This window comes from Trachurus trachurus (genome assembly GCF_905171665.1).
Source record: "Trachurus trachurus genome assembly, chromosome: 11".
Lineage (NCBI taxonomy): Eukaryota > Metazoa > Chordata > Actinopteri > Carangiformes > Carangidae > Trachurus > Trachurus trachurus.
Genome location: NC_139904.1, coordinates 832,881 through 860,582, shown reverse-complemented (window position 1 = coordinate 860,582; position 27,702 = coordinate 832,881). Strand labels below are relative to the sequence as shown.

General features: G+C 39.5%; 1 protein-coding gene and 1 long non-coding RNA gene across 2 annotated transcripts; both read left to right on the top strand.

The window, feature by feature from the left end:
* On the top strand, positions 1-22,595 carry LOC310993819 (major histocompatibility complex class I-related gene protein-like; the record flags this gene model as incomplete). The annotated part of the gene is made up of 4 exons (XM_083982298.1): positions 1-153; positions 20,475-20,741; positions 21,224-21,502; positions 22,210-22,595. The coding sequence occupies exons 1-4, from the start codon at positions 69-71 to the stop codon at positions 22,593-22,595; spliced, it is 1,017 nt and encodes a 338-aa protein (XP_083838424.1). The 5' UTR covers positions 1-68.
* A 332-nt stretch (positions 22,596-22,927) lies between these two features.
* Positions 22,928-25,163, top strand: LOC310994002. The gene is made up of 4 exons (XR_014595767.1): positions 22,928-23,136; positions 23,255-23,272; positions 23,403-23,487; positions 24,781-25,163. It is a non-coding gene; the product is annotated as an uncharacterized lncRNA (long non-coding RNA).
* Positions 25,164-27,702: the final 2,539 nt, after the last annotated feature.

The following is a 27,702-nucleotide window of genomic DNA, read 5'->3' as shown; positions in this document are numbered from 1 at the left end:
GTTTTCACTTGATCTCTGGAAGTGGATGTAACGAGACGTTGATCGCGGAGAGGTGAAAAACATCCAAAATGATTTTTTCTCCGATGGGTTCTGTGAAAAGTAAAATGAGGGAAGTCATCCTGTTGCTGTTGCTGTGTCACGCTGCTTCTGCAGGTAAGATCAATTATAATAATATAATAATAATAAAAACTTTAATATCCGTATGAGCATTAAAGATAGTGCGCTGACTTCTTGTTAAAGCGGAAGTAAACAGCTTTGTCTTAGTTAGGCCTATTGGGCCACTTTATATTTATGAAGAGGTCCTATATTAATACTCAACATTTGTATGACCTTCATATAAAAAGTAATTATGACACATCAACATCATCACTATGTTAAATAACACTATTAGAGCTGTGACTGGGGATAAAAATGAGTCACTTTTCGCGTTTGAGGAAGTGAATAAAACAGCCGTGTGAATAAAACTGCAGAAAGCCCATGTTTATGTTTCTAAAATTCACGATTTATAATTTACTTAGAACTAGATCATATAGCCTAGTGGGAAAGCATGCAGCTTGTATGTTTCTTTAAGTGACCCCAGTTGAACTTGTAAATAACCTGTAAATATTTGAGATATAGCCTATGAGATTTTGTCACATCCGTGTTTAAAATGACCTCAGGAGTTAGTTAAACTCTAGTCTTGTGTTTTAAAGTGAGGTTGTTGGTTTGATTGTTTACATTCGGCCTTGTTTGGTGTTGATTGTGTCATTAAGAAAATAACATAATATCATAGACTGACATAGGCTACTGGTAGTTCCAGTTACCTTTTCTTTTTCCAATTAGGCCTATTTTTGGCATATTGTCTGTATGTTGTATCTGATTACATTTTAAAACCTATTTTAAAACACATTATCATTATTATCATTTATATAGTGCTCATATTTAATTTCCTTCAATTTTTTTTTTTATATTCATATTTTATTGGAGAATGTACAATGCAGACAAACAAAGGACAGACAGAAAAAAACATTACAATACTGAAACAGATTACATAAACAAGACATACTCATGGGGAGGGAGGGGGGGGGATGCAGTACAAAATAGTCAGTCTTGAATCAATGGGACAACATTATGGTGGGGTGGGGGCAACGTGCTGTGCTGTCATAAAGTTTCTAATTATGTCCCATAAGCCGTCCTCCCTCCTGTGAAGGTCCAACAAGGCGGAAGCAGCCTTTTCCATGCTTACAAGGTTTAAAAATTCATCCTACCATTTCAGCATGTTGAAACAGTCGGGGTTTCTAACTTTCCAATTCATTAGTATTGTACGTTTAGTTGTAAGACATGTGAGTGAGACAATTTTTTGCGCAATTAAAGAGTTCATGCCAGACGGTTGGACACCTAACAGGCATGTAGCTGGAGAAAGATTCAGTTCAATATTTAAAATTTGGGACAATGTGTCTGACTGCATCCCAAAAGGCCTTGACAGCAGGACAAAACAGGAGGGAGTGGGCCAGGGTGCCTACTTGCCCACACCCATGCCAGCATAGATGTGATACAGAGTTATCCATCTTGTTTAGCTTGTAAGGCGTGATATAGGCCCTATGTAAGATTTTAAAGTTGATAATCCTAAAACGTGCACATTTGGTAAAAGATACAGAGCTATTCCAGATTCTGTCCCATTCCTGCTGGGAAAGTGAGATACCTAAATCTTCCTCCCATCTTGACTGAGCCCTAATGTTGGTGTTGGAGGAGGATAGGAGTAATAATTTATAAATGCCTGAGACCAGACCTTTTCCACCAACAAGTTTTTTTTTAACGTTTTGTCTAAGTGTTCCTGACTACACATACTTGCTCCTTTTGAGGATATTTTGGTAATAACAGCCTTGAGCTGGAGATAGGAGAGGAAACTTAAGTTATTCATGTTAAATTTCGATAACATTTCAGAGAAAGGTATCATGGTGTTATCCTTCACAATTTGCCCTAATGTGTGCAATCCACCATTTTTCATAGCAGAGATGTTTAAAGGGAGGCCGCCTGCTGAAATAAGAGGGTTACTCCATAGTGGGCAGGAGGGAAGAGAACTCCCCACAATGCCTAGCCTTCTATGCACAAGCTTTACTATGCCAATGGAGCACCTAATTATTGGATTGTCTACGCCAGCCATATCTTTAGGACAGGATCATTATTATAATGAATGTTTGAACTCTGAATTCAAAAATCCAAAACAATTTTGGCGGAAGCTGAAATCGATTACAAATGATAAAGAAAAGCATATAATTAACAAATTAAGAATTGATGGTAATATCTTGCATGATTCTTTATCCGTTGCCCAAGCATTTAATCAGCATTTTTCTTCTGTCTGTTCTACTCTTCTTCCTGTCTCGAACACCAATGAATGGTATGGCAGCACTTCACCTCCTGTCAGTTCATCTTTTTCATTTAGAAAAATCATGCCAACCGAAGTACTGAATGCTATTAAAGAATCCAATGGTAATAGTAGCGCTGGACTTGATGGACTAGAAAATAGATATATCAAATTAGCTGTCAATGTTCTTATGTATCCGCTTGCGGATCTGTTCAATCTATCATTTTCAACAAATGAATTACCTATCATCTGGAAACTGGCAAGAATCACACCGCTCCACAAAGCAGGTGATGTTCTTGACTGTAATAATTATAGACCCATATCTATTATTTGTTCAATTGCAAAAATCTTTGAAAAACTGGTCCATTCTCAACTCACAGATTATCTCAAGATTAATAATATTCTATCACCTGCTCAATCTGGCTTCAGATCCCATCATTTAACAACCACTGCATTGCTGAAAATAACAAATGACATCTTCACTGCTGCAGGCAATGGAGAAGTCACAGGTGCAATATTTATTGACCTAACCAAAGCGTTTGATTTTGTTGACCGGTATTTGTTATTAGATAAACTGTACAATATAGGTCTATCTAAGAATGCAATTTTGTGGTTTAGTGCGTTTCTCCACAATAGAAAACAATGTGTTGTTTTAGATGGCAAATTTTCTGACTGTCTGATCCAGGAAAGAGGAGTGCCACAAGGTTCTACCTTGGGACCCCTTCTTTTTTCTATATATGTAAATGATTTACCATCCATCTTCAATAATTCCTCTGTAAAACTGTATGCCGATGACACGGTCATCTATACATCAAAATCTGTAGTATTTTACTGTAGGCTAGGTTATCTCTCTCTCTCTCTCTCTCTCTCTCTCTCTCTCTCACAGACAGACAGACAGACAGACACACACACACACACACACACACCTTCACTGTGCTGCAGCAGGGGGCTGCTGTCTGTTCCTCTGAGCTCCTCTGCATGGATCTGTATGGGCTCCTACAGGCCGGTACCGAGAATTAACGCGCCGGGTCCGGGTGTCGGACCGCATCTGTCAGGGTCCGCGGTCCCATGAAAACCAATAAACACCAGACATATTCATGATTTCATTAAAATAAAATAAAAAAACGGGCGCGTCGCGGACACGCCGGCCAGGACGTGAAAAGTGGACGTGTCCGGGCAAAAGAGGACGTTTGTCCACCTGCCTGATAACGTTGTTAAAGTTATAACGTCGGCTTTTAACCGCTAGCTGCGGCTAACGGCTAATAATAAGACAGTAGTGATGAGGGAGAGGGTGTGTAAGTTAGTGACCTGCCTGCTGCTGTGTGCGTGTGTGAAGGGAGGGGGAGAGAGTGGCGGCAGGGGGGGGGGCTTGTGCTGGGTCGTTTGCTGACAGTAACAGTCATTTGGATCCACCGTGGTTCAGAGCGATTGATATAACAGGGAGTGTCACCACTCTGTTACTATATCAATGGCTCTGCCGCGGTTGCCCTCTTCATGTCTCCATTCCATTGATCCATTCGAAGGCGGTCGTGGACGCGCTGACGTCAGGTCCGCCGGCCAGCGCGCGAAATTCACCCCCTGAATTGCAGCGCATTTTGCAGCACAGACCCCGTTCAGAGCAATGGAGAGATACGCGGGTGGGCTCGTTCTTTTTGGTTTTGAAGGCTTCCTCACCCATTATTATTTAAAAAACGTAAAACGCATGGGTATTTTCCGGTATTTTCTCACAAATCCTGCCCTATGATCCTTTAATACACATGTTGAAAGTATTGTACGTAAAGTGAATTGTCGGATGAACATGTTACATAGATCCAGAAAATGTTTTAGCCTACAAATCGTGTTAGAAAGAGACTGGTTGTGCAACTGATCCTTCCGATATTTGACTATTGTGATGTTGTTTACTTTTCCTCTTCTAAATGTGTTTTAGCTCCACTTAACAAAGTGTACAATAGAATCTGCAGATTTATACTGGACTGTCCTTATCATACTCACCATTGTTCAATGTACCAGTCTCTTCACTTCTCTTCTCTTAGTACTCGACGACAGACACACTGGTTTCAATTTATATTTAAATGTATTTATTATGATTACCCGCCTTATTTAAAACAGTATTTTGTACAACTTACATCTAACTATCAAACCAGGCGATCTACTTCTCCTTACTTCTCAGTGCCTCACAATAGGAAATCAATAGGTACAAAAACATTTATGTTCAAAGGTCCAAACGACTGGAACCATCTACCTGTAGTTATCAGATCATCTCCATCACTAATCTGTTTTAAACAAGTCCTATCCTCCTACTTTGAAACATCCTGCTCCTGCTTTCATTAACTCTGTCACCATATTTTTTATTTTCTCATCTATTATTTTTTCATCTAATATTTGTTCAAACTCTGGTTGCAATTTTGTCTAAGTGATTTTTGTATATGTCTGTCTTGTCTGTTTTTTTTATTTTAATTTTGTTTTATTGTCTGTATTATATTGTATTGTCTTGTTTCCTTTCATTGTGTTGTGCTGAGTTGTGTTATGTCTTGATGTTTTTTGTGTAGGACCCCCTCATAAACGAGTTGTTACAACTCAAGGGGCTTATCCTACTATAAATAAACAACTTCAACAACAACCATAATGATGGCAAGAATATATGTTTATTATGATCTTTAATTATCTGTTCCTCTAACCAATCCCAATTTGGCTTCCAGGTTTTAGTGCTATAGCCCCATACAATGGGAAATATGGCATTGTATGCGAGATAATATAAATACATATCAGGAACACTTAGAACTCCTTTACTCTTCAGCATGGACATCTTTTTATAACTGATTCTGGGTTTTTTATTCTTCCATAAAAATGTAGAGAATATAGATTGTATATCTTTAAACCAATATTGAGGGAATTGAAGGGGAATAGATGATATTACATGGGCTAGTCTCGGCAGAGCATTCATTTTTAATATGTCTACCCTGCCCCATAATGACAAGGGTAAAGTTGACCATCTTTTTCAAATCTTCTTTAATTATTTTAAGTAAACCTGGACCGTTGGCATCAAAAATCTTATTGATTGGTGTTTTAACCATTATACCTAAATATTTAAAGCAGAAGTAAGGTGAATGTTTGTGTTAATATAAGTCTTAAATAGTTGTATCTTCCGACAGCAATCACTTCTATAGAGTGTTTGGTCTGAAACACGGGTCTGTCAGTCACTCTGCTCTGCTCTGAGCCCAGGAGAAAACTTTCCTTGTATCCTACAACCTTTATCCAATGAGGAGAGAGAACGGCATAAAGGGGCAGTCCTCTCTGTGTGTGCAGCCAAGGGATGCGCCTGAATGTGGTGACGTAGGGACGAGGACTGTTATGGTGCGTTCAAGGCAACCCGTAACTCGTGTTTTTCCGACCTGTGAAGTCGTACCAGTTCGATCTGGTACGAGTTAGTTATAGTGACTTTCACAGGTAAAACAGGTCGGAGAAACACGAGTGGGTTGCCTGGAACGCTACAAAGTCGTAAGTTGTGACTTGAAGCTGTAATTTACGGTTTCAAAAGCCTGCCTGGAACGCAGCATTAGCCAAAACGACCGGATCGCTTACTTCTGCTTTAATACCTTCAGGTTTCCAAATAAATGGGGCTGAGCCCAAATGAGACGAGTGAGTAAGGGGGTTTATTGGTAAGGCTTCGCATTTACCCCCATTTATTTTATAGCCCGAGAGCAGACTAAAGGTTTTAATTGTCTCCAATACTCAGGAATGGATTGAAGGGGGTCAATTAGAGTTAATAAAATATCATCAGCAAATAAATTCATTTTAAGCTGGTGGCCACCCATGGGGATACCCTTTATGTTAGAGCTAGCGCGTATGGCACAGGCTAAAGGCTCGAGAGCCAAGATAAAAATTAAAGCGGAAATTGGGCATCCCTGTCGTGTCCCTCGGTACAATTGGAAGGGCTCAGATTGTATATTATTGCTTCTAATCATGGAGACTGGGTCAGAGTAAAGTGTTCTAAACCATTTCATACATACCGGACCAAACCCAAATCTAGATAAAATATTAAATAAATATGGCCATTCTATTCTATCAAAGGCTTTCTCAGCGTCCAGCGATATTTCCTTCAAATTGTATCTCATCGTCTCATGTGTGTCTCTTCCGATCATTACTCAGTGTTTTATGTTTTATATTAAAAAGTCAGACATAAAAACATTACATGTGGAAATCCTGACATTTTTTTTTTTTTTTTTTACTGTTCAACAGTGACTCACTCTCTGAAGTATTTCTACACTGCTTCTTCTGGAGTCCCAAACTTCCCAGAGTTTGTGGTCGTTGGTCTGGTTGATGATGTTCAGATGGTCATCTACGACAGCATCACGGGACGAGCTGAACCCAAACAGGACTGGATGGAGAAACTCACAGCAGATGATCCACAGTACTGGGAGTGGCAGACTACAGAGTTTCTGGGAGCTCAGCAGGCCTTCAAAGTGAATATTGAAATAGCAAAACAGCGCTTCAACCAAACTGGAGGTTTGTTTATGTTCTACTTTTTACTGGTAAATGTGCTTAGATTGTCTTTGTTGTAGAGAAGCAAACAAATGTTCTGTACAAACATAAAATATGAAACATCTACAGGTTGAATAGACAATACTGAAGAACAGACACAAACCTTAACAATTGAATCTTCCATCTGTTGACAATGTTTAATTTACAGACAAAAGTCATCTCTTCATTCACACACAGACCAAACTGAAACATGCACATCACTGAGGCCACTGCTGTATTCCACTGATCCCACAATAGTCAGCTAACACTGTCCATTAATATTTTATCTAAAATAGATCATACAAACTTCTTGATCAGTTACAATATACTGTACAGATTATTGGATCTTAAAGCCAGTAACAGAAGTTTGGATTGTGATTTTTGTCTCTGTGGTAACTAACGGTGTAAACTCATCTGTTACCTCCAGACTGCGTGAGATCTCACCCTGGTTTTATTGTTGTTTCTCTCTCTGTCTCAGGTGTCCACATTGTGCAGATGATGACTGGCTGTGAGTGGGACGATGAGACTGGAGAGGTTAATGGACTTCATCAGTATGGTTATGATGGAGAAGACTACATGAGCTTTGACATGGCAACAAAAACATGGATCCCTCGAAAACATCAGGCTGTCAGCACCAAACATAAGTGGGACAATAAAAAAGCTATTTTCCCAAATATTATGAACTACTTCAACCAGATTTGTCCTGAGTGGATAAAAAAGTACATGAACTATGGGAGGAGCTCTCTGATGAAAACAGGTAGAGTCACATGACCTGATGCAGTTTTTAATGGGCAGAGTCGTGACCATATTGTCTGTTGATATATGTCATTCTTATTTTGTTGATCTCTACCACAAATGTTTTGATTCATTGATGTTTTGTTCTTCTTTTATTCTTGTTTCCTTTTCTCAGTAACATCATGCTCAGTAACATTTGAATTTCTCTCAGATGATCCATGATCAATTAAATTTGTCAATGCTAAGGTGGTTAAGTAAATGTTTAAGCAATATATCACGACAGGCCGTGGTATATGCTCATTATACCACGGCTAAGGGGCGTTGTTCGGCCCGACGCGAAGCGGAGGGACGACAACTAGAGTGGTAAATGAGCATATACCACGGACTGGAGTGATATATTGCTTTTATAAAACGGTTACCAATAAAGACAATATGAAAGAGGGATACGCAATCAATTTCATGTAGATTTATTTAACCAGAAATACATATTATCCAATAAAATAGCCTCACTGTGGAAAAAATAGTCCCACCTCTCCAGACGTTAGCTCCAAGTTAGCTCTGCAGCTCGTCTTTTCCTCCGCTTTTTTTCAGGTGAAAGTCACTGCTCAGTCCCCTCTACCATTGTTAACCCTCTCCGGAGGTGAAAGTTCACCTTAAACATGTGAATTCAACTACTTTTGTCCGTTTTTTAACATCGTAAAAACATCAACTGTCTTTTACTACGGACTGCAACTGCTTCCATTCATACCAGTCATACGTGCCTGACGCGGAGTGATAGCCTACGCTGTGATAAGGCTTTAGAACAACCAATCAGATCGCCGGATTTCACCTTTACGTTTTATAATTTTTTTTAATCTATATATTTTTTACGTATATTTTTGGGACTTTTTGACTTCAATTGATAGAGATAGGAAATGGGGAGGCAGAGAGAAGGGAAATGACATGCAGCAAAGGGCCACTGCATTTGGGATTCAAACCGGGGCTGGCTGCAGTGATCATAAAAATACAAGAAATGACAATTTTTTCCTGGTTGAAGAAACACATTTTTCTTAAATCACCAAGAGAATATTTTAGCTTCATATTTATTTGATCATTTCAGTTTTGATCCATACGGGAGAAGGATGATCACAACCTTTAAGTTAGTCTGAGTGATGTTTCTTGACTGAATCTATTTTTATGATACAATGGTAACAAAAAAGTTTAAAACACAGTTTTATGTAGAGCAATTATAATAATAATCCCCCCCCCCCCCTCTCTCTCCAGACCCCCCCTCAGTGTTTCTCCTCCAGAAGACTCCCTCCTCTCCAGTCAGCTGCCACGCTACAGGTTTCTACCCAAACAAAGCTGTCATGTTCTGGAGGAAGAATGGAGAGGAGCTTCATGAGGACGTGGACCAAGGAGAGATCCTCCCCAACCATGATGGCTCCTTCCAGAAGACCATCCACCTCTCATCAGTCAAAGATGAAGACTGGGGGAACTGTGAGTGTGTGTTTCAGCTCTCTGGAGTGAACGAGGACATCGTCACCAGACTGGACTCAAGATCAGTTATCACCAACAGGAACAGACCAGGAGCTGGTGGAGGTAGGAAACACATTAGATCTGATTAGATTTGTGTATATTGTTATGTGGTTATTTTAGTTTCTGTCATCAAGGTCAACTGTTATTTCATATTCTAGATTAGTTCCTTCTGTCACGGTTTCAGGAGAAGATTTATTTCTCTTAATATCCAGATGAAATTAAGCCTGATGATAAAAAATATAATATGTGTTTGATCTATTTGATCTGATTCAGCATCCTTGTATTTGTCGTGAAATGTTTCCTGATCATGACAAAGCAAGTCCAAATAAGTAATAAATTACTTCCCAATAAGAGTGTTTACTAATTACACAATAATGTAATCCCACTACTTGTATATTTTTTAATTTGTTTCTAAATGTCATATAAATAATTACCTGTCATCAGCAGCTTCAGTCATTTCCTTCTCTATTTTACAACTGATTCTCAAAACTGATTTATTAATTTACTGTTACAGTCAGCAAAGACGACAACATGTCAGTTTTCAGCAGGTCAATAATGATGATTTCATGTTGTAAATCAAACAGTAACGTGTTACATTAGAAACAAAAGTGAGATCACAGTAAAACATCAGTGTGAAGGTCCTGGGTTCGATTCCCCGGCCGCCCAGGTCCTTTCTGTGTGGAGTTTGCATGTTCTCCCCGTGTCTGCGTGGGTTTCCTCCGGGTGCTCCGGTTTCCCCCACCACTAAAAACATGCCAGCTAGCCTGATCCTCCAGTCAGTGCCCCTGACCAAAGGCACTGGCTCATAATCTGGAGTTGGTCCCCGGGCGCTGCACCGTGGCTGCCCACTGCTCCTCAGGGATGGGTTAAATGCAGAGAAAGAATTTCACTGTACTAGCTGTATATGTGACTAATAAAGTACCTTTATAAACAGACTGAGATGAAACAACATGAACAGTGTGAACGTTGTGATCTGGTTTCAGAGTTCCCAGTTGGTGCTGTCGTTGGAGGAGTTGCTGGACTTCTTGTCCTGGTCGCCGTAGTCGCTGGACTCTTAGTCTGGAGGAAAAGGAATGAAAAACCAAAAGGTGAAGATTTTTTTGATTCACAGCTTTGAAACAGACACATTTGTGCTGTTATCGTGCTGTTCATGCTCCTATAAGCTCATTGGTTTTTATTTCTGGTCATCTGGTGATAATACAAAATACAGAGACTAGTTGACTGTAATATTGACACAGAAACTGTGTTTTGTCTTTTTAATAACTTGTGAATCATAGTAACTGTCATGTTTTATTATTTATTTACTTTTTAATTAATTTATAAATGTCATGGAAATAAATACCTGTCATTAGCAGCTTTAGTCACTTTCTTCTCTACTTTACAGCTGCTTCAAAACTGATTTGATAATTTACTGTTATCAAACAGTAACGTGTTACATTTCAGAGCATGTAAGCTCAATTGTTTTATGTCACAGAAATTAAAGTTACATTAGACATTTTCACCTTCAGTCTTTGAGAGACTAAACAGAGACTTGGTATCACCCAACTCTGCTGCTCCCAATGAAAGTCCTTACAGAGAATACACTGGACAAGTTCCTCTGGTTTTACAACAAAAAGAAGAAAATAGTTGGAGATGTAGTTGATGTGATGTCTCCTCCGCATATAAATCTGTCATGTCTGTTTTTGTCGTTTACTTGATTAGTCTCTTCAGACCAGGGACGTGCACATGACTATAGAGGGGCAGGGGCTCAACATCAGAAAAGGGCAGTGTACAGTTTTTTCAGGCCTTAATATCAAAATAAATAAATAAAAATAAATTACAGTTACTATTTAGTCGGTAGAGAAAGCCTGCACGCCTTCAGGACTGCAGTCAACATGCTGGACCAATTTCCCAACTTCCCGAAACAGAGTCATGACTTCTGAACTGGTGGCTAAGGCTAATATGGTATTGGGTGCACATTAACATTGCAGAAAAAAAAAAGTAGGCTAAGCCTACAGGCTACACACACAAAACCAAGAAATGACTACTGTGACTGCTACTGTGCATATTTACCAACAGCAGCAATATTTACCACAGCAACGTCACAATTACCAGTAACTCAATATCTGGAAACAAATTCAAATAGTCAGTGAAATCAAGCTGAGTGAGTGATTCCTCCTGTTGTTGTTCACTACATTCAGGTAATGTTAGACAGAGGACGGGTGGGGCTTAACTCTTAACAAGCAGTGAGCTAAACAAACACAAATGGGCGCTTTTCTTAAATATGACTCATAAGCTCGTTGAATAAGTGGACGGCGACTTGTCAGAACCGACAAGGAAGTGATGTTGGTGGATTTATAACTCACGAGATTCGACACAAGTCGCTCCACTGTCACGTCTCATCTATGTGAGGGTTATCGATGAGGCAGCAGCATAGACTGTAAAGGCAGCAGCTTCTCTCTCTCTGGACGTGCATGTGAGGGAGCGCGCACCGCGGGGCAGCCCCGCCCCTCAGTGAGGGACAGAGCGGAGCAGCAGCGGACAACACACACACCAACGCACATAGCTACACAATACCGTGTGTATTACAAGGAAAAGCGTACGGTAGATAACCGTGGCATTTTTACAGCGCGGTCGTTTACATCCTCATGCACAACAGGAATGCATTTATTGAAAAAAAAAATAAATAAATAAAAAAGGGCACTTTTTAATACGAGGCAAAAAGGGCAGGGGCTCAAGCACCCTTTGGGCCCTATGTGTGCACGTGCCTGCTTCAGACCCTGAGAAAACTTCAGCTGGTTCTGTCATTTCTTCTACAGAAAGTCTAAACCGCAACACAGGTAATATACGTCTCTATTTGCACCTGTATTTATCCCATTTACCACTGGCTTTACAGTTTGCATTGTAGTATTTGCTCATAAGCCATAAGAAATGAAATGTCAAGTGGACTTTCAGTAATCAGGTAATCTGTCTTTACTGTAATTCTTTTCTTTTCTTTCCTTTGTTGAATTAATTTTTTTCAGAGCCGGACACGTTCTCTCAGGGTTCTAGTTCCTCCAGAGGGACTGCAGGCAGCGACACACCACTGATGAAAAGTAACTACACACCACCTGCTTCCACTGTTTATAGGAGTCATTGTACTGTGCTACATGTTGTTTTAAAAGTGAACCCCACTTATTGTGGTGGTGATTTCACACATTTCTATTTTAATATTTTATTGTTCAGAATATTTCAACACTTTGTTTATCATTGTTTATTTGTTTGTCCCAACAGGGAATATTTGAAGTGGAAGGTGAAGTCTCCTCTGAGGAATCAGCAACGTTAAACTTTGAGGATTTCTCTGCTTTAAAACAGAAGTGAAAATGTTTTATTATCTGTAATTCAGACATGTTCAGAAGGGCTAACACACCATCAAAACTATAATTTAGATTCTTATTGATGTGGTAAAAGTGCAATGAAACTGGTCTAATCTACTGTTTTATATGAAAAATACATCAAAGCATCATCTCAGATTTTGCAGCTCCACTCAGCTCCACAAACACTCAGGTTTGGTGTTTGTTCAGTCTCAGGTCTCAGTGTTCAGATGCAGCAGTTTACAGAAGCTCTGATAAAAAGATCAGCTGACTGACATTTAGCAGCTGAGGAATGTGAAACAGGGAGGAGAGTAGCAGGGCTTCTGTAGAAAAAATTATTTAAACTATTAAATTTAAAATTAGAGTCTGTTACTAAAATCTCTCTCACTGCAGACTGAGGTGGAGACTTATTTAAGTGATGTTTAGGCTGCAGGTTGGTGACGAGTGTATCGACCAGGCTGGAAGATGCAGTTACAGGATCAGGTAGAAGCTCCATTCACAAGATTTACAGTCACTTATCATCAAATAAAGTTTCAATCCACAGTGGAACTTTAAAACTAAAAGATTAATTTCACCAACAAGATTAAATGAACCAATAGTGATAGGTGTGCACATTAAATTTGAAGTTAAATGCAAACCTATAAATAATCTGCAGAATGTCAGGATGTAGTAAATAAAAAAGAAAACTAAACAACATTTATTATGGTTCAGCAGAGGAGCTCCGTTTTTCTTTCCTTCAGAAAAATTGGCCACACACGGTCCAGTTTCCTGTTCAGATCCTAAACTGTTTTTATTTGTAACAAAATGTCTTCTTCATCATAAAACTCCAGTGGGTTAAGACTTCACTAAAATTTAATTAGAAAAGCTTGATTTTGGTTGAGGTGAGGGTGGAGCAGTGGTCAGACTGTCACTGAGACAGTCCTGGGTTTGATTCCCCGGCCTGGGGCTCGTCCGCTCTGATAGGCAGCGTAGACGATGGATGGATTTTGGTCCAAGTGTCTAAAAAACACAGCTGCTGTAAAAGTTAAAGCTCCTTCACTGGTGGTTTGAAGTTAAAGATCACAGTTTAAATTAGAGTTTAAATGTTTTAGCGCAACACAATCTAATTTGATCTTGGTTTAAAGGAAAAACTAAAGAGTTTAAAATGAGGGAAAAAAATAATCCTGAATCCAAAATCCAAGAAGAGTTTAAACTGAAACCAGGATTTAATCTGGTTTAAAAATTAAAAACTAAACGCACCACAGCTCCATCCACATGACTTTATAATGACAGTTTGTCTTTTGATCTTCTGAGTAGTTACACAACTTGGTATGAGGCCTTATGACTATATTTGTCCCTGATTAATATTGATAACGAGGTCTGGGTATTGATCTGAATTATATTATAGCTTTAATTTTTCAAGTGTTTGTAGAGATAGTTTAACTTTGTTATTGTTGAGATAATGCAAATCAAAATCACTTAAACTTAGAAACATTTATGTCAACTGAAGATGTATTTTCCATGTGTGTGTGGCTGGGGAAAATGAATAGCTACTGTGTGTAAAGTTGTGTTGACTTTTCTTCTTTTTGCTATAGGTCAATGTTTGTGTTTTGTTTTTTTAAGAAACCTTATTTCATGATTATTTCAGCGAGTTTGAGCTTTTGCCTTCAGGGAAGCGGTTTAGACGACCGATGTCAAGGAAGAACCGATACAAAAAGTCCTTTGTCCCAGAAGCTGTTAGTGCAATAAATAAGATCAGAACACGGTAGCTAGGTAGCCTACCCTGTCTACTCCTGTTTTTACTTTGCTGAGGGTTTTCCTGCAGGAAACCACAGCAGGTTCGTACTGTGCTGTGCTTTATGAAATGATGTACTTGAATGTGTGATGTGTGAAGTACAGTTACAGCTATTTTATATATTTTTCTATCCTTTGAAATGTTTTTACTGTGTCATTGTGTTCTGTTGTTGTGAGACGTCTATGGTGGTGAAACCAAAGAGGAATCTCCAGTACAGGAGTAAAGTTTTCATAATCGTAATCGTAATTGTAATGATTTCTGTCTTTTTATGTTTAATATAAGTTATGTACTGTATATGTAGGACATTATTTTTTCTGTGAATGATAAAGAGATTGTCTTTCACAAGGTCAAGGGATGTGGGGACTTTCTCTTTCTATTTATGTGAAACTTTTCTGAATCCAATAAAGAATTCATATTAACATTTGTAAGTGTTTCACTGAAATTAGATGTTTATCAACTCCTCTGTGGATGTACAACAGTGTGACTGTAGTGTAGACTGTCAACGTGTTTATAATTATTCTGGACAAAGATTTACACAAGTTTCTTTTTTGAATCTTGAAATCGTCCCTGGAGTTTCTTGATGATTTGATGATAGTCATTGTTAATTAGTAATGTGAGTAGTTTTTAATAGAAAGTTTCTCTTGTTTACCCAGATTAATGGTTTGAGATAAATTAACCAACGTCTTGATGTAGTTTGTTAGTTTATCTGTGTCCAGTTAGAGTAAAACCTCTTCAAGTTTCTGAGGCTGCTGATTTAAACTGTACCAACATGAGTCAGATGGTGGCGCTGTTCACACAACTTCCTGCTCTGCTGCAAGAACATTTAACATCATTGACCAATAATTTTGAATAATTATTAACTGAGACCTGAGCTGAATGCAGTTAGATCATAATAATAGTACAATAATTGCACATGAACATTCAGTTTAAAGCAGAAGTGAGTGGTCCGGTCGTTTTTGCTAATGCTGCGTTCCAGGCAGGCTTTTGAAATCGTAAATTACAGCTTCAAGTCACAACTTACGACTTTGTAGCGTTCCAGGCAACCCACTCGTGTTTCTCCGACCTGTTTTACCGGTGAAAGTCACTATAACGGCCACTCGTAACTTCTGACCCGTGAACTCGTACCAGATCGAACTGGTACGACTTCACGGTCGGAAAAATACGAGTTTCCTTGAACGCACCATAACAGTCCTCATCCCTACGTCACCACATTCACGGCGTTCCTTGGCTGCACACACAGCCCTGCATGTCGTTCTCTCTCCTCATTGGATAAAAACTGTAGGATACGATAAATGTTTTCTCCTGGGCTCAGAGCAGAGCAGAGTGACTGACAGACCCGTGATTCAGACCAAACACTCTATGTAAGTGATTGCTGTCGGAAGATACAACTATTTAAGACTTATATTAACACAAATATATCACTCACTTCTGCTTTAAGTAATGAATCTGTTCATTAGTTCACAGAGGAAGAATTTAGAAATCATGACGTAATGAGAACCTGGTTTCCCCTTAATGAGGAAGTACTGTAGTATAATATAGCCTAATAATGTTTTAATTTAGGAAAAAATTAAAATGTGCCAGAGAGTTAATTCAGTGTATCATCAGTATTTTGATGTTACATGTAAAACATCTTCAGCAGGTCTCCAACCTCTGAGACTCAGACTAAATAAAAGTGTCTGAGAGCAACTTGTGTTTCATTACCAGTCACATTTGTAGCAAAACCTCTTTAAAGCAAAACAGATCAATGTCATAATTTAAAGCAGAAGTAAGCAATATTTTTGTGTTAATATAAGTCTTAAATAGTTATATCTTCCGACAGCAATCACTTACATAGAGTGTTTGGACCGAAACACGGGTCTCTCAGTCTCTCTGCTCTGCTCTGAGCCGAAGAGAAAACATTTCTTGTATCCTACAATTTTTATCCAATGAGGAGAGAGAACGGCAAAAAGGGGCAGTCCTCTCTGTGTGTACAGCCAAGGGAATGCGCCTGAATGTGGTGACGTAGGGACGAGGACCAATAGATCCATGACGAGGGCGGGGGCTGCTAACTCCGTCGGCTGACAAGAAGTTATGGTGCGTTCAGGGCAACTCGTATCTCGTGTTTTTCCGACCTGTGAAGTCGTACCAGTTCGATCTGGTACGAGTTCACGGGTCAGAAGTTACGAGTGGCCGTTATAGTGACTTTCACAGGTAAAACAGGTCGGAGAAACACGAGTGGGTTGCCTGGAACGCTACAAAGTCGTAAGTTGTGACTTGACGCTGTAATTTACAGTTTCAAAAGCCTACCTGGAACGCAGCATTAGCCAAAACCACCGGATCACTCACTTCTGCTTTAATTAATTAATCTGTTTGTTAGTTCACAGAGGAAGAATTTAGAAATAATGACGTAATGAAAATCTGGTTTCACTCAATGAGGAAATACTGTAGTATAATATAGCCTAATATTTTAATTTAGGAAAGAAAGTTAAAATGTGCCAGAGAGTTAATTCAGTGTATCATCAGTATTTTGATGTTACATGTAAAACATCTTCAGCAGGTCTCCAACCTCTGAGACTCAGACTAAATAAAAGTGTCAGAGAGCAACTTGTGTTTCATTACCGGTCACATCTGTAGCAAAACCTCTTTAAAGCAAAACAGATCAATGAAATAATTTAACGTGGCATCAAATATTAATAGACAAAAGACATCAGAAACTCACATCAGATAAAACTCAGAGTCTTGATTCAGTCAAACCTGAACAGATGTGAAAACAGCTGCAGACACGTCCACATCTGCTCAGAAACCAGAAGGAGAAGAAGATGTGTTTTCTTATTATAATATAAATGTGTCTTTAATGTGTCATCAGAGAGCAGCTCCTCACTGTGTTATACACGAGTGAAGTGAAGAACAATCAGTTCATCTGTCGTTTATTTCAGGATCAGAGCTGATTCATCACATAAAACATTTCTCAGGAGATAAATAAAGGTTTGTTTGTTTTTCATGATGATTATTTAACACTAAATATATTTGATGTTTATAATTTCCTCTGATCTGATGATGAACGTGTGACCTCACAGTCCTGGATCATCGTGATGCGTTCACTGACAGTGGGTCAGGTGACATCCTCAGGTGGTTCAGCAGTAGGTCCATACGTGGTCTAGAGGGGGCGCTGTCTCACTGCTGACGTCTCTGTAGGTGAAGAACTCAGGTGTTGACGTCAGGGAGACCCACCGTGTCTCTGTCAACCAAACCTTGGTTCAGTTATTATGGTCTGGCCCACACACAACAACACTGGACACTCTGGAGCTTCATCACTGATCATATTTACCCCCAGTTTCATTTATGCTGGAAAAATGTTTTGTTTGGCTACACTGAATATGATAAGAAACTAAATTCTCAGTTTTATATGATTAATTTGCTTAAAGCAGAAGTAAGGTGAATATTTGTGTTAATATAAGTCTTAAATAGTTGTATCTTCCGACAGCAATCACTTCTATAGAGTGTTTGGTCTGAAACACGGGTCTGTCAGTCACTCTGCTCTGCTCTGAGCCCAGGAGAAAACTTTCCTTGTATCCTACAACCTTTATCCAATGAGGAGAGAGAACGGCATAAAGGGGCAGTCCTCTCTGTGTGTGCAGCCAAGGGATGCGCCTGAATGTGGTGACGTAGGGACGAGGGCGGGGACTGCTAACTCCATCTGCTGACAAGAAGTTAGACAAAACCACCGGATCACTTACTGATAGCTTTAATTATTTTATCCAAGTCTTACATACATAAATCTAAATGTTGTGGTAAGAAGCCAAACTTCCTGGAACTGTCTGCATGTTGGTCAGTATATCTCCTCCTCTGTGATTGTGAGAATAAAAAGCTGTTAAAACGTCTGATCTCTGTAAACTTTACAAAATATTTATTTAACTTTATGTTTTTTGTAAAGCCCTGGCGTATTTATGATGGTTTGGTTGTGTTTTAATGTTGTATACACTTATTTCATCTCTAACTGTATTCAGTCTTGTGTATCTACTCTTTTTGTCAATAAAGATGTTAAAAAAAAAACTCTTGTTTTCATTTGAGAGTCAAACACTGAAGTAAATCACTGCTTCATGTTCACTGTCCTGCAGCGACTGCCAGGTGTTGTTGTGAGTCTGCCATTTCATAACAACAAACTAAGGAAGTCACAAAATGGCAGCGCTCATGACGGCTTGTTTTGGTGTTGAGTGGGTGTGACACTGCATCAATAATGAAACGTTACTAAACCACAGAGCTGCAGAAATCCTCTCTACAACAACAGCTCAGTTCAGTTACTGTTGTTATTCTGCTGGAAGAACATTTATTACACAAACAGAGACTTTATCACACAGGACAAACAGACACAACACACACGTTTTAATTCAGACATCAGAAGCTTCATTGAGATGAAACCAGTTCTGCAGCTTTCACTTTGAATTCATAACAAGAGCAGAAGGAAACAGATCATATCAACATGGACCAATGCACTAACCTCACATTAAAAGCTATAGAGAACATGTCATATTGTATTATATATCACTGTCAAATCAGTTCAAGTCCACAATATCCAATATTCCACAAAAAACTATGATTAGAGAAGAGCAAATGTGCAGTGTCTTGCAGCATTTTAATTTTGTAATGGGATATTTCAACATTATAACATACAACAACTTGCTGAAGAACTTCTTCCACCACTGATGTTCAGTTGTCATATTTCTCCATTTCAGTGTTTTAGTTTTGTGTGTTGAAGAGCTGAGAGCTGTGTCGTCCTGTTCCTTACATGCAGGCCAGGGCTCATAGAGACTTCAGCATATATGACAATATGCAATGGACCAACTGCTTGATTGTCCTCCAGCATAGTGTCTTCAGGTGAAATGACTCTAAATCATGAATCATGGTAACTTTGATTACCCCTCCAGGATCTCATGTAGTGACCTAACTACAGTGGTAAAAGTAAACACTATTATTTCAGTGTGCATCATTTACTCCAGACAAATGACATTTGAATTTCCAGAACTGACTTCAAAAGATTTTCATCTGATTTTTAAGATGATCAATGCCCAATACTCCAAAAATGTGGCTTATAACACTATTTATGTCACCATATTACCATTTTAAAACCATTTACTGTCATGTTATTATATGGGTTTAACTTTGGCCCATTATTGCCCTGTTAGTGAATTGCAGGCTCCTATCATCCAGATAAACCTTTTATTAATACCACACCAACACCTGCAGAGCAGAGTCCAAGGACAACCATGAGGTTAGATAGGCTATTGCTAATAAATGTGAAGCCTGTTTACCTCAGAACTCTTGTAGTTGTATAATAAACAGGGAAGTCCACTTGACTGAAGTGAATTTAGGGAGACTACAGTTTGCAATGGTGAAGTAGGGTAGATCATTTTTTAAACAGCAGTCTGTCTCTCTTGGGTGTAGCACTTTGCACACGGTCCCTTGCTCAGTGCGGCATCCTGAAGTTAAATGCAGTTGGACATGGTCACTGACACTGTGTGATTTTTAGAGTCCGCTCCTGATTGAATTATGAAGGAATTGTTTCGATTTGTGTGAATCTTTTCAACTTGGACCAAAGCTCTGATCATCCCGGTCACGATGAAGGCCGTGATCTTTTTGTTTTTTCTGGGAATTGACACAGCGACGACAGGTGAGTCCAACGCTTTGAAGCCGACAGGCATTCAGTCGTCTGTGGACTTGCAGGCAGATAGGCTACTGTTTAGGAGTTTAATGCTTCATCTGACATGCACTACTAAAGACTTTAAAACACGAATAAGTGACTAATCCTACAGCAGATAGGAGGAATAATTGTTTAGTAATTGTTAAGTATTTGATTCACTCTGGGAAGCAGTGATGCAACATCCTGCAGGGAAAACGACTCATGTCAGTGCAACTTTAAGCAAGTTTCTCCAGATCACAGTCTGACTGAGCACCTGTGGAAAAACAAATCAGGTCCCAAACACGGAGAGACCATCACTCAGTACGCTATTATTTATTTATTCATTTTGGTGTGTGGATGTGTGTTAGTGTGTGTGAATGCTCTTCTTTATCTTAGCCTAATTTTGTTATTGCTGAGACCTCCTTTTTAACAGGCTTATATAATTTTGTTGTGTATTGTTTTGTTGGATACAATGACAATAAACCTTAACATTGTATTTTATGGTCTGATGTAATGTTTGTTGAACTGCATTTCTTAGAGGGAATTGCATTTGCAACTGCATTTCATCTGATATCATTCTTAACTGTTCAACAGTGACCCACTCTCTGAAGTATTTCTACACTGGTTCTTCTGGAGTCCCAAACTTCCCAGAGTTTGTGGTTGTTGGTTTGGTCGATGATGTTCAGATGTTCCACTACGACAGCAACACCATGAGAGCAGAACTCAAACAGGACTGGATGAAGGAGGCAACAGCAGATGATCCACAGTACTGGGAGAGAGAGACTACAGGGTTTCTGGGAGAGCAGCAGGTCTTCAAAGTGAATATTGATCAAGCAAAACAGCGCTTCAACCAAACTGGAGGTTTGTTCATTTTCTACTTTTTACTGGTAAATGTGTTTTGAGTTTCTTTCTTATTGAGAGGAAAACATTTGCACTCTAAATATACTGTAACAAAACACACTGTTTACAGACTGTAATGAAACACAGACACAAACCTTAACAACTCAATCTTCCATCCATCAACACATTATTTATTTTCAGATTTAATTGTTTATCCTGAAGTTGTTTCTTCATTCACAACAGAACAAACTGAAACACACACATCTCAGACATAGTTCCACATCCCATAATAGTCAACCAGGAAAGTTGACACTGATTATTAACGCTTTGCCTCCACTTGATTAGATCATATGAATTTCTTGGTGAGACACAATGTACAGATCATTGGATCTTAAAGCCAGTAGCAGCAGTTTGGATTGTGATGTGGTGAAGTTATAAACTCTGTTACCTCCAGACTGCAGGATCTCACCCTGGTTTTATTGTTGTCTCTGTCTCTGTCTCAGGTGTCCATGTTTTTCAGAACATGTACGGCTGTGAATGGGACGATGAGACTGGAGAAGTTACTGGTTATAATCAGTATGGTTATGATGGAGAAGACTTCTTAGTCTTTGACCTGAAGACAAAGACATGGCTCGCTGCTAAACCACAGGCTGTCATCACCAAAATGAAGTGGGATCATGACAGAGCTCTTACAGCACAGAAGACGAACTACCTGACCCAGGAGTGTCCTGAGTGGTTGAAGAAGTACGTGGAGTATGGTCGGACCTCTCTGATGAAAACAGGTAGAGTCACATCACCTGATGTATTTTTTAATGTTCATTATGTCTGTTACTTAATTGGTTGCTATGAGAGACCACTGGTCTGTACTACTAGAGGAGCTAAAGATAAAGGTCAGGAGTGAGTGATCCATGGTCTCTCCTCCTGTTGGCAATGTTATCAGTTATATAAATGTAAGAGATAATGTTGTGTTTATTGATACACCCTATAATTATTGATTCACCACAACAGATGCTGTTGTTGCCGTTTCATTTAATTATAAAAATGAACCAGTATGTGATCCTGACTGGCTGCTCAATGGTTTCAGCTCTGTTATTATCAGATATTGGTTCTACAGTGTCATCGTTTTTTGTTTAGATTTCAACAGTGCTGAAAAAAATACCATCATGATGGAAAACACACTGAGCATGTCTATCATCACAATGATCATAAAGATACAAGGAATGATGAGATACTTCTTCCCTTGTTAAAGAAACACACACTTTTCTGAGAATATTTGAGCTTTTTATTCTGATTATTGGCACATTTGATTTTTTTCTGTTTCTGTCCATAGCACAGAGGAAAAATCACAACCTTTAATTTAGTCTCTCGTTTAAATACTGAGTGGTATTTCATGACTGAATCTATTTGCATGATCAGTGGTATAAATGCTCCTAAACTGCTATATAATATAGAAGAATGATAATAATAACCAACCCTACTCTCTCTCCAGCCCCCCCCTTAGTGTCTCTCCTCCAGAAGACTCCCTCCTCTCCCTCCTCTCCCTCCTCTCCCTCCTCTCCCTCCTCTCCCTCCTCTCCAGTCAGCTGCCACGCTACAGGTTTCTACCCAAACAAAGCTGTCATGTTCTGGAGGAAGAATGGAGAGGAGCTTCATGAGGACGTGGACCAAGGAGAGATCCTCCCCAACCATGATGGCTCCTTCCAGAAGACCATCCACCTCTCATCAGTCAAACATGAAGACTTCAGCAGCTACGACTGTGTGTTTCAGCTCTCTGGACTGGAGGACGACATCGTCACCAAACTGGACAAAGCTCAGATCAAGACCTATGGTAAGAATCAGTGTAAAGGAGGGAAACCCTATTCTATATTATGGTAATGATGATAATCAATATTAAACCTTATAGATTTTATGTTTAGTTTTATATATTTATTTATAGTTTTATATTTTAATTCTCCACCTTTAAAGATTTATTTCACCAAAATCATCTTAAATCAATTCTAGGCAGCAAATTTTCAGGTGTCAACAGATTTTAAAAGTTGTGTGTAATAATGATTCATTGCCTCTTTGCACTAAATTAACCACTTGTCAGATATAGAACATGAGAGCATGAAACCATTTAATAACAGACTGAATATATGTAGCTATCAGTCAATCAGGGTTATTGACCAGGTGTGTTCACGGCTTAAAGTTGAAAACAGGAGCAGCAGAACAACCAAACACAAAGTGTCTATCAGACTGAAGTGTCCAGAGTTTACTGTGGTTTCTCCTCTGACCTTCATCTGCTCAGGTTGTGATTGGTTTGTTGTTGTTTCTCCAACAGAGATCTCCACTACTGTGATCATCTTCATCGCTTCTGTTGTCGTTCAAACTCTCATCATCGGTGCCGTTGGATTCTTCATCTACAGAAAGATAAGTGGTGAGAAAATAAAACTGATCAATAATAATAACAAAAAACTGAAGGATTTCTGCATCACTCTGTTCTGCTTTTTTTCACTGTAACAACTGAAGTTATTTGTATTTTCTCTCTATTCCAGTCAAGCGTCCTCCATCTCGTAAGTAAAATCTCTCTGTTGTGTTTTATCTGAGCTCACATGAACTCTGTGGAGTCAAAAAGTTTTTATTTTCTGTCAGTTGAGAGGATGTGAGTGAACATCAGCTAACAGTGTGTTTCTGACCTTACAGCTCCGCCTAAACAAGACCCAGAGGTCAAGGAGATGCTGAATCCTCCTCCATCTGCCCGAAGGACAAACAGTTCAGCCTGAACACAGTGAGTTACTTCATGTTCTTCTGTCACTGTTTCTTCATCCACTGTAAAATGTCTGTGACACGTTGAAGCTAAATTATACAACAAGTAGTTCTGACCAAGCAATCTGATTGGTCAACAAGAAATTTAGAACGTGCTCAAATCAGCACGACAGCACACCTAACTCATCACTAAAAATATTACTCTGCCATATCATGTTGTTGTATCCATCTCCATGGTTACATGGATTTTGATTTTGATTTTTTAGAGACGTTATTTTACTCATGAAAATAAATCACAAACCACATCAACCTCCTGTAGAGTTTTGCTGTCAGCTGCCAAACTCACATTTATAGAACAATTAAATCAACATTTTTATGCTGTAAACTGCCCCGTTTTCGCCGAGAGGCTGTTCCCTAAGTGTAGGTTACATAGTCGAAGAGACACCAGTCGTGACCGCGGTGAAATGTTGTTAATATGGCCTGGAGCTGAATATTTCGTTGGATAAAACGGAAGATATTAGGCTACCTCTGTTTTTCTGTCTCTCTGTTTTGAGTCTTTTGGACTGGAGTAATCAAAATGTTTGACTTTCTCCATCAGCTGTGTCAATGACGCAGTATTGGTTTAGTTCGGGAAAGTCCGAGACCGTGAAAAAACATTAACATCAGCTCAGAGTTCACTCATCTGGGACTAGAAAATCCTTTCTGTTGCTAGGTCGTTACTAAGGGTCAGATTATTTGCTGTAGAGGTGAACTGGGTTCCATTACACATAGGAGTCTACTGACGTGACTGATTGTTTTATTTGTTGCATATGAAACCTTTGAAATTTGAGAGCAAATTGTCCATCAAAATGAATATATTTTGATGATACATTTTATTTTGTTGAAGTTGTATAATCCCAATATTACCCTGAAGAATGTGCTTTAAGGTCATTTGAGCACTTCAGTTGCTTGCTGACTGAGGCGCAGTTGCCTAATAAGATTGTAAAGAGAAAGTCATAGATTCTCTCAAACTAATGGAGCACACAAGTGTTTTATTAAAGACTCAACTATTCATTTTTAGAGGACATTAATTAAACTGTTGTGGAAATGAGTAAAGATATGTATAATATTTATATAATTGGTAGACACTTCAGAGGCAGAGTTTATAAATAGGTCTGTTGTTTTTACAGAATGCTAATTAACCTTTAAATGACTGAATCCTGGATGTTTCAGGTTCCAATGATCCTGTGAGTGTATTAATATGATCTGTGAAACATGAACTCCAAATAATTAAGTAATGTCATTTAATATAATAATATTTATCCTGTCTCTTCAGGTTCATGGAGACATTCACACTGGATCATGGAGTCACCACAGTCTCCTGTGTGAACTGGGGATTCACTGATTATTCATCATTCAGATCATAAATTGACAGAGTTGTGTGTCTTTGGATTGGAAAACAAAGTTCACATATTATCACAGATTTATCAACACAAATGGTGAAAATAGACTTGAAGCTATGGTCTACGATTTGGAAGATTGGTAATTATTATTAACATCGTTTATACAGCGATTATGGTCCTGTGGTCCGATACACAATATAAATAAATAAAGCAAAAGGAACCAAAAAAATCCATTCAGTCTGTCAGCCGTGGGCCTGCATAGAAATTGACCAATGCTATCCAACCGTCACGGTGAGCTCGCATTGGCTCGTACCCTCCATCCAATCCCCTCGTCTCCCTGCTCCTCCTCGACTCCTCCTGACACCTGCCAGTACCGGCGGTCGCCACCGTCCCGTTGCCGCCACCGCCAGGCTGCTGGTAATTACGGCGACGACGACAACTGACACCGCCTCATTACCGGCAGCTGGTGCACAGCGGCAACGGGACCGTGGCGACCGCCGGTACGGGCACCGCCGCCATTAGTAGGCTAGCGCTGAGCACATCCTCATGCTACAGGGAGACTGGTCGCGCCGGGCGCCCCAGGACAGGGTGCTGTATGTGGGGGAGAGAAGCAGGAAGAGTCGGGGCCTGTTGCTCCGCGGCGCCGTGGTGCAGAGACCCCGGTCAGGCTGCAGCGGCGGTGCTGATACAGCTGAGTTTATGTTGAACAGGTGATCTTTGGTTTTATTGTGGAAGTTGTAAATGGTAAATGGTAAATGGTCTGTATTTGTATAGCGCTTTTACTATACCTGAACGATACCCAAAGCGCTTTACAGTACATCGCATTCACACACACATTCACACACTGTTGTGACTGTGAATCCGTCATTTTACTCCGCATTCAAAGCTGTGTTTGGTTTCTGTAGGCAGCAGGCTTGTTGCTCCACTCTGCTCTGGGGGGGCGAGGGCATGTCGTGAGGAGGCTCCGAGGGGAGGGTGGGGGGGTGCTTTTTTTCAAATTTTTCTCATCGTCTTTCAGATCGTAGACCCTAGCTTTAAATTAATTTGATCCTTTAGATTAATATAGAAACCTGTCTGTGAACTATTAACTAAATTATTATTTTTTTTCTTAAAGGGTTAGTTCACCCAAAATGCAAATTTCACTCATTATCTCCTCCCCCTCATGTGGACTAAGGGCTGGGAGAAGTTTCAGAGTCCTCCATGGCTTCTCTTAGTTACAGCGGGGCTCCGTGCAGCACTGCATGTCCATATGACGGTTGAGAACGGAGCTCACTTTTCTTCATTCAAAAAGACACACCAAAAAACATCCAAATACCTCCATAGTGCTGGTATGTAATGTCCCTCTTGTATTGAAGCCCCGACAATTGTTCCGAAATGGTTCGTCCAAATCTTGCGCGATTTGCGCCGGCGTCAGTGCAAAACCGGCGCAAATCGCGCAAGATTTGGACGGACCAGGGAAGAGCAGTGCTGGGAGCTTCCGCTACAAACAAGCTTAAAACCTATACCCATGTTGGGGCTTCAATACAAGAGGGACATTACATACGAGCAGCATGGAGGTATCTGGATGTTTTTTGGTGTGTCTTTTTGTTACGAAGACAGTTGGTATCCATTTGCAACCGTTATATGGACATGCACTGCTACGCCGAGACCCCCTGTAACTCAGAGAAGCCACGGAGGACTCTGAAACTTCTCCCAGCCCTTAGTCCACATGAGGAATTTGAGGAAAAGATTCAGAATAATGAAATCACACGCAGACACTGAGTTTAAGGTTAATCTATAGCAAACCATCTGTATTTACATTTTCATATCTCTGGTGTTGGGTGTTCATCATTAAAAATCAGTAATACAGGTCTAAATATTCACACACACACACACACACACACACACACATAGCACAACGTAAACATCAGTACAAAATAGATTTTCCAGGCTTGTAAATATTCTGTTTGTAGCCTATATTTCTTCAAAATGTATTGAATTAAAAAAAAAAACAATGCTTAAATTGTCATGAAGTTATAAATAATTTATGTCTCAGTAGCTAATTGTTCTTTAATGAATCCAGAGTTGATTGTTTTTTGTTTCATGATCTTTAATCTGAGGTGTGTGAACATGATATTGTAGAGGAGCTTGTTGAAGGTTGTGGGATGTTTGAGGCTCTGAAGCTCATTAGAGTTCAGAGACTTCTTCTCTGAGCTCAGCAAACATTTAGAAAATGAGCAGTGATGTTTGAAGTAACTTGTGTTGAGTTAAATTCTTCAGTGAATATATAAATGAATGTTAATGAAGTTGCTCTGCTCTTTCACTACTTTTGTACTTTTGTTTTGCCTTTCAATAAAGTCCCTAAAATCCTAAATGTGTGTTTTTGTGATTCTTTAATAAACACAGTGAACAGCTCTGACCTGTAAATGCTACGTGATGTCTGTAGATGTGCATGAATGAGGGAGACTGAGGACCGTTACAGTGAAACACCCGTTAGCTTTATTAGCCCATAATGAACAACCACAACAACCACGCGTACCCAGCATTCCCCGCGCCCCTGACGTCATCACGCTGTAGCAGTAACATAGCAACTGTCAACACAGTCTACATCCCCCTTCTTAAGTCATATGTCAACGAGCACATAATAGAAAATAGCACAGGCTTGCATATAAAGAAACCCCAAGCATTATAGAATGAACATGGGTTATGCATATAATGTGCAAATGCAAAACATGTAACATATCTGTTTTTTTTTTTTTTTTAGAGTGTCCAACAGTCCATTCAGCCAGAACAGGCTGCAACATGAGGGGGGGTCAAATGTCAGTGTGCCTGCACATCACAGAGCTGGTCTGTGACAAAGTCCTTGTAGAGAGAGC